The sequence below is a fragment of the Marmota monax genome, unplaced genomic scaffold (genome assembly GCF_021218885.2).
Source record: "Marmota monax isolate L192 unplaced genomic scaffold, Marmota_monax_Labrador192_F-V1.1 WCK01_AAM20220418_F8-fsc00083, whole genome shotgun sequence".
NCBI lineage: Eukaryota > Metazoa > Chordata > Mammalia > Rodentia > Sciuridae > Marmota > Marmota monax.
The window spans coordinates 1831578-1844000 of record NW_026692848.1 but is presented as its reverse complement, the minus strand read 5'-3'; the positions used below and the strand labels follow the sequence as shown (position 1 = coordinate 1844000).

At 43.6% G+C, this 12423-nt stretch overlaps 1 protein-coding gene across 21 annotated transcripts in view; it reads right to left on the bottom strand.

The window, feature by feature from the left end:
* Afdn (afadin, adherens junction formation factor) overlaps positions 1-12130 on the bottom strand; it is a 126869-nt gene extending 114739 nt beyond the window's left edge. For 13 of the 21 annotated variants that reach the window (XM_058580891.1, XM_058580894.1, XM_058580902.1 and 10 more), the window contains exon 1: positions 11963-12129. In XM_058580891.1, the coding sequence (XP_058436874.1) occupies positions 11963-12067 (105 nt within the window). In that variant the 5' untranslated portion in view covers positions 12068-12129. Of the gene's footprint in view, positions 1-11962 lie in introns of all 21 variants that reach the window. The other 8 variants (XM_058580903.1, XM_058580904.1, XM_046449427.2 and 5 more) reach the window with 2 other exon arrangements.
* Positions 12131-12423: the final 293 nt, after the last annotated feature.

Below are 12423 nucleotides of genomic sequence, written 5' to 3'. Positions count from 1 at the left end.
TTAACTGTGGGCCTTTTTTATTGAAAGAAGGGGCAGAGGACAGGAGCCCAGGATTGCAACCTACCACCAGAAGAGAAAATGGAATCCTCCAACAAGTAAGACAGCCTCTATAAAGAGAAGAGGCGCCACTAAGATAAAGCCCCCATCCCCCGTGCCCTCAAAGGACCACTGGCTCTGGCAATCAGAATGTCAAAGTGTTCAAGGAGAACAGCTGGAGCAATGAGGTAGGGCCACACTGAGAAGGGCAGGGGTCACTTGAGTCCAGAGCACATGGGAAAGGCTGGAGTGGAAAGGTTTGTTGAATGAATAATGAGGTACCATAATGTGGCAGTTACAAGACTTAGCAAAAATACTTCCTAAGAAAACACAACAAAACTTGAATGCCTCTAAAGAGAACAGAAAAGCCCAAAGATGGATGAATGGAGGTGGGAAAGAAAGAAAGGAATGAGGAAAGCAGCAAAGTCCCAGAGCAATAGGATCTCAAACAGAAGCACTGGAGAGAATGCTCTTGAAGTAATAGGATCAGAACGTGTTTCCAGAAACAAAAAAAAGAAAACTGGCAACTCAAAGTGAATGTTATAGTTGATGCATGCTACCAGAGATGCTCAAGGAGCAGGGATCTCCAAGGTGCCAAAAAGTGGCACTTCAGGGGTCCTGAAGAAATCTTATGGCAACCGGCCCTCTGTGCTGGGAACCCACACCACTTATGCTACCCACTTCTCCACTGTCCTGATTGCCAGACAGACTGTCATGGCATTACTGTGCTGATATTTGAGTAACCTGCTTAGTTAAAAAGGGCCAAAGCACAAACACTTACCTATGCATTGCATAATTGTCATTTTATGATTAGCTGTTGCTGTTAATCTCTGGGTTTAATTTATAAATTAAACTTCATCATAGGAGTGCACATGTGTGAAGACACACAGCATGCTTAAGGTTTGGTACTGCCCTTGGTCTCAGACACCCACTGGGGGCCTTGGAATGGATCCCCTGAAGATAACGGGGAGGAATGTACTTTACCTCCCACAAAGAAGTTTCTTCCAGGCTGTTCACTAAGTTCTACTATTTCCCATACAAAGAAAAACAGGTCTATAACCAGAGAACTGAGTGTAGGATCTAAAAGGTACAGGAGGCCATTTCCAAACTTGTTCCATATGTCTGAAATTCATCCTTTCTCGTTTGGAAACGGCACATATTTTTTCAATCAATAATAAGGCACTATTAATAATAATCAAGGAATTGTCTCTAAAGATTCTACTAAAATTCAAATGTTATCTGGGGAAAAACTGATAATACATAAAATAAATTTCAGGAAATTAACAAAGCCTTAGCAGAAAAGTCGGGGTCTGCAAAAATCACAACTCAAACAAGTTGGGTTTGCTGTTTACTTTTAGGCCTCGATTAGGCAAGGAGGGATGACCATCAAGGAGGACATCACTGAAAGAAAGCATAAAGGAGCTGGGAGCCACAGGCCAGAGCTTGTAGGGCTCAGTCTCAGCCAAGGCTGCCAAAATGGGTCTGACCCTTCCTTCCTTTCCCAAGGCACAGGAAAGCCATCGTGAGACCACCACAACTGCCTCCTGTCTTTACTCAGACTCACACTTCTGTTTGCTATGCACAATAAGAGGTAGCACCACAGCCTGAGTTGGAAAATAAAACAAGGCTCACAGACGTGGCTGCAAAACACAGAATGGCCCAGCTCAAAGTGAGATCAAAGGAAGGGCTGGGGAAAGCCCTCCAGTGAAAATCACACACACGTGCATACGCGCATGAGATGTGCATCCAGATGTTCACGAGCATGCCGGCTAAATAAACAGAAGATAGCTCCCATTACATCATACCTGTGCTTCTTCCTGAAAATCAAGTTCTAAACTATTCTATTAATAAATTATTTTCCTATAAAACTTCCAAACACTACTTTCATTGCAGTAAACTTAAACTTTGGAATTTTATTCATACAATGGTTAACAAAAGGTTCTAGAGTCAGACTATCCGGGTTCAAATAATTGCTGCATGGCTTATGAGCTACATACTGTGGAATAAGTCATTTAAACTCCCTGTGCCTAAGACTCTTCATCCAAACATAAGAACAGCAAAAGTGCCCACTCACAGGGCTGCCTTGAGGCCTGGAGGAGGCAGCTCTGCAACACACTACTGCTGCCGCTGACCTCAGCCATGCAGTGTGCACTCCTTGAACTCAAGTTCTGGAGTGGCTGCCAGAATTACCAAGGTGGGTTCCAAATATAGGCTTATGGACAGACACATGGCTGGTCAAAAATCACGACTCAGTCCTGGCTAAATACGCAAACAATTAACCAGGTGCAACATAGACCTAACACTTTATTCCCCACAAATAACATAAAATCAGGAAAGAAAAACCCAGAAGGCAATGAAGAACTTCTTCAGATGGCAGAATACAGGGTAATTTGTTATCTGTGTATGTGTCAGTACTTTCCACACATTCTAAAATATGCACATTTTTAACAACAGAAAAAAAAAAAACACCTTTAAATATATGACCTTACTACAGGGAAGGAAATGCACTAACTTTAAGTCCAACCACATTTTCAAGAAATACTTTAAAAAGAGCTACAAAGGGGAGGGGGAATAGTAGAGGATAGGAAAGGTAGCAGAATACAACAGTCACTAATATGGCATCATGTAAAAATGTGGATGTGTAACCGATGTGATTCTGCAATCTGTATTTGGGGTAAAAATGGGAGTTCATAACCCACTTGAATCTAATGTATGAAATATGATATGTCAAGAGCTTTGTAATGTTTTGAACAACAAATAAAAAAAAGAGCTACAAAAATAATACCACAAATATATTTAATTTTCTTTCTGATTCACTAATCTTCATTTCACTACTCTTGATATCTCCCAAAATAACTATTTCATGAAGGTAATTAAAAATAATTGTTTATAAACTAAAATCAGCAAGTTTGGCATAAAAAATCATGTTAGCTGCACCATGAACTCAACAAGATCATCTTTGCCAAACTTGAATTAAAACCACATTTTTGAACCTTGGAGGCCCTAAACATGAAATGCAGTAAAACCACTGTCCATGGTACTCCTGGCAGGCACCTCCTCTTGAAAAAGCAGGAGCTTAACTGATCTGCAAAGGAATCTTTACAAATCCATATACTCAGCCATCAAGATTCTTTTCCTGTATTTTATTATCCTAATAAATCAAAGGAATATGTTTATTAATGAGCATGTTCCACTAACTGGTTAAAAGCAGCATGTCACCAAAATAACTCAGGAACACTACCTATGATAAGTGAAATGGCAATCTGATAATGTTGAAAATGAACTCACACCAGCCACAATTCCACAACACAGCATACCTGTTACAAAACAAGTCGCCACTGAGTAGAAACAAGTTAATCCTAAATGCTGTTAACCTTAAATAGAAAGCCACACACTATTTTGAAGTATTAAAATTCCAAATGTGTGTACTGGGTTTTAGAACATAAATATGTCCAAATGTCTCTCAACTCATAATCTTCAAAACACAATAAAAACAGAAAAAAAGACATCCTCATGTAGCCGATGCTGGTGTAACTCAGAGTCTGTGCTTGGGAGAGGGAGGCTGAGGGCGGGCAAGGGCTGACTGTAGCCCACATTAACAACGTAATCACACTAGACAGAATGCTTGAGCCACCACTGTCGGAAAAGCCCTATAAGAACTAGAAAACTTTCAGAAGGCATGGCTCCAGTCTAGTGCTTAGCCAACAGCAAACTGCTTCAGCTAGGATGCGGCTAGCATTCCTGGATAACAAAAGCGTAAATATTTGCATTTTATCACTAACTAAAATTTAACTAAAAATTAAGTATTTAAAAATATAGAAAATAAACATAAAATGCATAAAATTAATATGTGAAACCTACACTAAGAGTAAACTCTGTTCACATTTTAAATATGACATCTGTTTATGTTATAGTCCTACTTGAAAATGTTATGAAATAGAGATTTACATTTACTTTAGAATTGTTATGTTTTTAAAAATCATTTGTAAAAGCAACCACTACTAAGTATACTAGGGCAGCAGGTCACAAACTCCAGGGGTTTCCTCGAAGGTCATTTGTGAGGAAGAAGGCCGTTCTTGTCATAACACCTGGACAATGCTGGCCTTTCCCGTGTGCTGCACAGATGGCAGGAGGCAAGGAGGATCACTGGAGTGCCTCAGCATGCATGAGTCAAGGTAGCCACATCAGGGTGGCAGGGACGGAGCACAAATGTACTTTCTACTGCTCTGCACCACTTACACTTTAGAAAAAGCTAGTTTTGCTTAAGAATGTCTCTGATAAAACAGAAAAAAAGACGGATTTTATTGAACTTTGAAGTACATGCGTTCAATGGTCTGTGTGCCCAAGGACACAAGGAAGCCTTCACTTCTGCGGCAAGCCAGTGCCTGTGACATCTACACTAGGAACTGGATGAGGCACTCTTCATGGAACACTGTTTTCTTGAAAGAATGACTGACAAACTACGGTTACCCAGGTTTGGGAGTTCTTCAGACATTTCCTCAAAAATGAACAAGGCAAGCTTATCCCTCTGAGCATTGCCTGACGAGGCTGCCAATCATGAAGTGTTTAAAAACTTGTCCCAGCACTGCTGAGCTTGAGCACATCCCTATACTCAAGAGCTTCCTGGTGAGCACATTATGGCACTGTCTGAGGGAACCTGTCAACAATCTGCAGACGTGTGTGACAGTGCATTAGTGTTTTCCAAATGATCAACGTAGGATGCAGAAGACCATGCACAGGAAAAACATCCTTTCCAAGCACAAGATAGACACATGGGTTTAGTGTAGCAGAACACAAGGTCTTCAAAAGAATCTTCTAAAGGAGGATTAGTTACAAAATATTTAAGTTCAAACTAGAAACCTTATTTTGACTGATTCTTTCTATGTTCATTACCAGTGACCCTTAAAAATAATAACTTCAAGTTTTTGTCAACAACATAATTAAGGTAAAAAGCAAAACATGACGTAACCTAAGGACTCATCAAAAGCTTGTGTAACATCACACAGTACATACAGAACAGAAGCTCCCACAGCCTGAGTAAACCCCTTGTACAGCACTGTTCTCAGAGCCTACAGCACTCAACATTATTCAGACAACATGGACATCCACTGCTCTTTAAAAGACGGCCTCCCAACCCATGACTTTATCCTACAGTGCCTGTGAGGCTATGGAATTTAAAAGCTGGAGTATTCTCAAACAGGTTGCTGCTCCTGTCCTCCTCCTATCAAACACACAGCTCCGGATGGCAAGGGGCACAAGTCTCAGGACAAAGCTGCCAATAGCAGCACACACCACCACCAGACAGTTCCCGCTGGTTCTAAGGAAACCAGGAAATAGGACAGGAGGTCCCCTTGGGAATCACCCCCGAGCCAGGCAAAGACAGGCACACTCAGTGGGCAGTCACTCAACATGGCAGAGGTGAACCTCCCCGACTTTCCTTCAGCAGGACCAGCATGGAACATGGAACACAAATATGAGCTGTGATTCTGACCAAAACAAGCCAACTGGACCCCTCCTAAGTAACCAACACTCAAACAACAATGAGAAAGGAGTGGTCCAAGTCCTCCTCAGCTGAAGTCAGGCACTCCCAGCAGTGCGTCAGGAGGTGAGGCTCAGTGTTTCTACTGGACGCTGGCAGAGCCAGACTCAACAGGAACTCGTCCTTATGGTCTGATTCCGCCCTACCAGAAAGGAAGTCAGCTTCAAAAACACAGAAAACAGCTGAATATTCTGTGAAAATGGCTGGTCCCTCTGCCTGGGTCAGTTGGGCCGAGTAAACTTTGGGCAGCTTGAAAGTACAGGAAAGACACAGTTCCAGCAGCTCAGTCCTGTTCACACCTGGAGCCAGTGGAGAAGACCCCAATTTACACTGCTGTCCTGGTGCAAACACCAACAGTCACAGAGCACTCCAAACAGTCCTCCTAACTCCAGTTGAATAGTGACATCTATTCAACCTGAAAATATAACAATGTGATCAAGTGCAACAAAAATGCTCTTATTTTCTATAATTCCTACAATATTCTTTAATGTTACATTTCACGCAAGCAAAAGTACAGAAATTTTGACTATTTTCCAGCCATAGTAAACCACTCAATTTCAGTTCCTCTAAATGTTTTCATTCCTGAAATGCACTTATGAACATGTACACATGAAACCCCATATTCTGTGACTTTGAAATCACTGACACTGGGGAAACTTACCCTGCTTCATGTGTGAGCCGCCTTTCTAGTGCTTATTCTCACTTTGTCAAAGTATGCTCACTCCTTAGATTATAATGTGGTTTGATTAACTACCTGTATCAAAATGAGCACGTTTTTAGATTTCTACTGTGACAGAATAAGCCTAACCAGACAACATGAGATAGAGAGACACATGTCCCCTGCCACCTCGCAGCCTGTTCAAACCCTCCTGTGAACTCCAAAACACCTGGGACCAATAGGTCCCGGACTTTTGGATTTCAGACTTCTCCAGTTTTTGTAACATTTGCAAGTTACAGACCTCTTAGGGAAGGGACCTGAATCTTTGCATGAACTTCAAATTTTTCTTACACACAGCCTGCAGATAACTGTAAACAATATTTTTATTGTGCCTATGTTTTGAGTGAACCTTCACATGAGGTCAGATGTGGAATATTCCACTTGAGGCATCTTGTTGGTGTTAAAAAATTTTTTTTATTTGGAGGATTTCAGACTTTGGAGGTTGGGGTACAATTTTGCTAGAAATGTTAAGAAAGATCTGCTCATGAAAAAAGATGGAAGACAGACGAGGTGGCACACACCTGTAATCTTAGACTCAGGAGGCTGAGGCAGAAGAATCCCAAGCTTGAGACCAGCCTGGGTAACTTAGAGCAATCCTGTCTCAAAGAAAATAGAAAAAGGGTTGGGTGATATGTGAGGACTAGCATGTGTGAGGCCTGGGTTCAATCCCCACCATAGTAAAAAGCAAAAAAAAGTCCAAATTTGACAAGATGTACACACCTGCAACAACTCCTGTAGGTGAGGACCCTGGATGGAAGGCCACCAGTGGCCTGCCTTTCAGGACTTGCTGGCATGTTAGTGTTAGAACTTGTGGGATGTGGCACTTTGCTCAGCATCTGACTCACAATCGTAAATATGGTCAGAAAATCCTTGGTCCCTGTCCCTGGCATCTCCAGGGTGAACAAGCACATCCTACATACCATTAACAAGGAAACTAACCTAAGGTGGAAATAATTTTCAACTAATGAGTCAGTTTAGTTTTATGTTCAACAAGGGCTACTTGCATGTCCATTTTATTTATAGTAAAGAAAAATAGGTATATATCAAAATAATTGCTATTCATTAGCATTTTCTGACATTACATCAAAGTTCAAGTCTAGCAACACTGTTTATAAACAAATAATTTTATGCCTCCAGAATAGCCACTGCCTAATAATGATGCTTTACATACACAATTGCTCAATTAAATTCCTAATGACATAAATATGACTCTTAAGAATTCTTCTTAAGCTTCCCACTAATTTAGTGATATTGTGCCTATATTTTTCAATATGAAAGACCACTTCTACTACTCCTGATATGCTGCTACTTCTAGTTATTTAATCACAATAGAAAGTCTATAAAAAGTTTATAGCTACAACATTTACATTCCATTAGGTCAACAAATTGCATAAAATAATTTTTCATTAGCAGAAGGATAGCAAATCGAAACTGATCTAGATGTAGTTTCAACTTAAAGGTATCTAAAAAATAGACAATAGCTGTACCTCAGATACTCATATAAAACTTAGCCCATTATTATAGGAAATAAAGATTTTAAAAGGTTATAACCACTACTGAGGTTCAATTTACAAAACGAAAGAAAGAAAGAAAAAGAACAGAGATGCCGATGCATACTAAACACCCATCAGCGGCAACCACCTACTTCATCATACATTAGCCCCCAGAAAAAGGAAATGGGGCTTTCAGCAGTGCCAAAGCTTAAAGATACAACTGCCATTATCAAAACAGTTTAGTTGCATGATAAAGCATAGTTAGAACCAAAGTATTAGTCTGGAATGCCGTAGCTTCACTGAGTTATGCAATCAGCTCCTCACCTGAAGACTCCCTGTTCCACCTCTGCTCACAAACCAAAGTTATTTTTCACATGCATTTTTGAGTAAATATAAATCACCACATTATTTCTCAAGATGAATCAAGGTATTAAATGAAACATACACATCTTCTATGAGGGCAGAAAAAAGGCAATGAACTCAATAAACAATAAACAAATGAATATAAAAAATATCTCATGAAGCTAAATGGTCAATTACCTAGCACAGGTTTTGCATGTAGGTTTAACCTTTACAGAAGATGAAGAATAAGTAAACATGAATCTTTGTAGACAAAAGGCAATTTTCACTAAATTTTTAAAAAGCGTTAAGTCCCATGTTTTGTCAGGAATACAAGTACACACAAAGGAAGTCATATTCAGTACTCTTCCACAAAATTGTTATTGAGCCCCTACCATGCAACAGACAGAATAACTTTTCAAGAACAAAACTCTGAAGTGTTTGCCTTCCGGTAATGAGGGATGAAGACTCGTCTCTGGCTATCCAGACAACTATGGTGAGTTAAACCCACAGGAGGACCTAAGGGTGACCAGAGAACCCTATCCCAAGGAAAGCAGGAGGCACTCTGCCTTGGAAAGCACTGGGAACCCCCTAAAGAAGCAAAGGAAGGAAAGGAGAGGACTAAAGAGCTTCAATGAACTCTAATTTTCCACAGTACTCACAACGTTAATTCAGCTAACACCAATCCCCTGGTGATGAAATGTCCACACCATCAACCCTCATTTCACAAACTCCAACAGAATGAGAAACCCATTTTTGGAAAACTCTCTTTTTACACACAATGTGAATGTTAAGGAAAAGCAAGTTTAACCACAGTGATTTTAAAATATATCTTAATCTTCTTAAAAAATAAATGTAATCCAAAGAACCATGTTAATTATCTTCCTAAACATAGAAACTCAGAATTATCATGGTTATCAAAGCTCACCAATCACAGATAATTAAAGCAGTTATAAAATTTGATAAGACACTGATCACTGTACCAAAAAAGGCAAGAAAAAGCAAAAAACTCATGCTCTCATTCACATTCATAAAAAAATTACCCAACAAAATAAATGCAAGGCTTAAATCTTGTCTGTACAAGTGAACCTCTACAGTGGATTTGTTCAACATCTACTGAATATCTAGTAAGGACTAATGTGTCATTTATGTTCTTGTAGATAGCTAAGACATTCAATTTGTAATGGCCAAATGGAGTAAAAATAATCATTAGATGGTAAAAAAAAAAATTCATATACACTCTGATAAGGCAGACTGAAACCACTATCCTTAAAAATACTGGTTTAGAGAATTATTAAGTTACATACACCGCAAAAAAAATAGTATGCAAAGCTTAACTTCTAAGACAAGAACAAACAAAAAAGCATGCAAAGGTTCTCTACAAAACAGAATAGGAAGTGTGAGCTAGCCATACACAATGACAGTGCTCAGAAAAAAATAACATGGACTTTTTTTGCGGGGGGGGGGGGGGGGGGGGGGTGTATTGGGGACTGAACTCAGGGGCACTTTACCACTGAGCCACATCCCCAGCCCTTTTAACTTTTTATTAAAAAGTTAAGTTTAACTAAATTGCTGAAGGCTAAGTTGCTGAAGGCCTTGCTAAATTGCTGAGGTAGATTTTGAACTCCTGACCCTCCTGCCTCAGCCTCCCAAGCCACTGGGGTTACAGTTGTGGCCACTGGGCCTAGCAACATGGATATTTGTTAAAAACAATTCACTATATAAGGCTTTCAAATACGATTTTGAAGAATCTCTTCTAAAAACAGAAAGGTTCAGATTTAAGAGGTGAGGAAACACCAGTATGAAATATACAATCTTTTTTTAAAAGTCCTTCAATTTTTGCTCTGTATACACAGCAACTTTTCACCTCCAGAATGACGGAAGAAAGATTTCCAAATGACAAGCCAATTTTATTTTAGTAAGTACTCATATCTCTAGGAAGATGAGAATGTTTCAAATTAATACTTAAAAGTAGAATTTCATTAAATTAATTAACTACATTTCTGGCTTGGGATTTTTTTTTAAATGTCAACTGAATTTAAAAGACCAAAGAATAAGTTGAATACTCTAATACCCAACTGAAAAAAAAAAAAGATTTTTTCCCCCAACTAAACTTGAGAAATCTCTCAAAAAAAAAAAAAAAAAAAATTAAAAATAGATTAAAACAAAAACAAAAACAAAATGATTATGTACCAAGACAATATTTTACATCCAAATATTCTTATCCTACCACAAAAAAAAAAGAAATCATTTTTCCCAAAAAACATAATCCTTAAATTACTACAAAAGTTGTGCTAGAAGTCTATGAATGAACACTTCACTACATAGTAAATTTGCTTACTAGAAGCTAACTCATAAACTCACCACAGAAGATGAGTTGTGAGTCAGGTATAAGCTAACATCAGTGCTCAGACTGGTAACCTGAACCTAACAGTTTATATCAGCATTGAGACTGAGGATTTTGAGTGGCTCTAACCATCTCAAGTGTGCTCAGAGGCAAGATGAACAGAGGAAGAGCAGCCTCCCACCACAAGCAAATCAGGACCCCAAAACACAGAGTCAAATTTTTCTCAACATTACAAGCTGAAATTTAATGATAAAGAGATTAAATTTCACTAGAACGTTCATATCTACCAAGGGTGTTTTGGTGCCAGAAAGCCAGCAAATAAATATTGTTAGTTTTAAAATCACCTACAGCAAACCAAAACCAGATGCTATTAAACAAGGTCCTGAACAGGCACGAATCCAGAGTGTCAGGTCGCGCAGTGGAAGTGTGCACAGCTAACACTCAAGGACATACTGGCCCTGTGCCCTCACAGGAGGGTCCTCCTGGCCACCTCTGGCTTCCCTGATGGACTGGGCCTCAATCATTTTTTTTGCAAAACCGGGCACAACTCTTTCAGCAGCTCTGCTATAAACAACTGCCAGTGCACCAGACCAAGGGTGACTGACTTCCTCCCGCCTGGGAGCCGGGCTGCCTGCCACCCTGCTGCGCCCTGGCCGCCGGCGGGTGCCTCGGCGCCCAGCCAGGGGGGTCGGACACAACTCTGGACGTCAGTCTCTCGCCGGGGTGGGCACCTCACGCTCCAGACCCCCCAAGCGAGGACCAGCCCGTCACGTGCTCTCCGAGTGACCGTAGTCCATGTCCCCACGCTCGCAAGACGCCATGAGAAAAACAGGAGGCGGCCAGGACCAAACGTCCAGTGCGGTCGGCATCCCCTGGGGACACGAGACCCACAGAAGGGCCGGGGCACAAGGAAAAGAGCAGGTGGGGTCCAGGGCACGGGGATCAGCTACATAGGGGCCCAGGAGCACCAGTGAACCACGGGACACAGGTGGGTGACCAGGTGGGGGAGACAGGTGAGCAGCCAGAAAGCACAGGTGTGTGTTCAGGTAGGGTCCCTGGGGGCGCAGATGAGCAGCCAGGTGAGGTCCCCAGGGACACAGGAGGGCAGCCAGGAGAAGGTCTGAGGCACGAGGGGCTGGCCAGGTGGGGTCCAGGGCGCACAGGCGAGTGGCTGGGGCTGGTCAGGGGAGGCCTGAGGCACAGGAGAGCAGCCAGGTGGGGACCCGCGGCTCAGGCGACGAGCCGGGGAGGCCGGAAGCAGAGGGGGCGGCCAGGTGCGACCCCGGCGGACATGGGTGGGGGCGGCCGAGGGCAGGCCCCGCGCACAGGTGGGCGGCCAGCGGGGCCCGGAGGCCCAGGCGAGCGGCCGGGCAGCCCGGGCACAGGTGGCGCGGCCTGGGGACCCCGCGCGGGACCCGCCCGGGCCGGCGGGGCGGGGGCGCGGGGACGGGGACGGGGACGGGGACGGGGACGCGGCGGCGGGCGCCCACCTCGGTCGGCTGGCTGATCTCGAACAGGTCCAGCCGGTTGGCGTTCCAGTGGTGGATGATGTCGGCCAGCTTCCGCCGCTCCTCGTCGCGGCCGCCCGCCGACATGGTGGGCCGCGCTGCTGCCGGGCCCGCGGCCGGCACCCAGGCCGCTCTGCGCCGCGCCCTCCTCCCGGCCCGGCCCGCGTCCGGCCCGCGCCGCCTCAGCCCGCGCCTCAGCCCGGCCGGTGCGCCGCGGCCGCCCCGCCCGCCGCCGCCGTGCGCGCCCGCCGTGCGCGCGCCCGCGCCCCGGCCGCGCGCCCGCCGCCCTCCGGGCCGCGCCGCTAGGTGCTGCGGGCCGCGCGGCAGGGCCGTGCGCGCGCCCCAGCAGGTCGGGCGCCGCCCCCGGGGTGGCTGAGGGAGGCGCCGGCTCTGCGGCCGCAGCTCGGGGGCTCGCGGGAAGCCCGGGCAGCGCGGGACGTGCG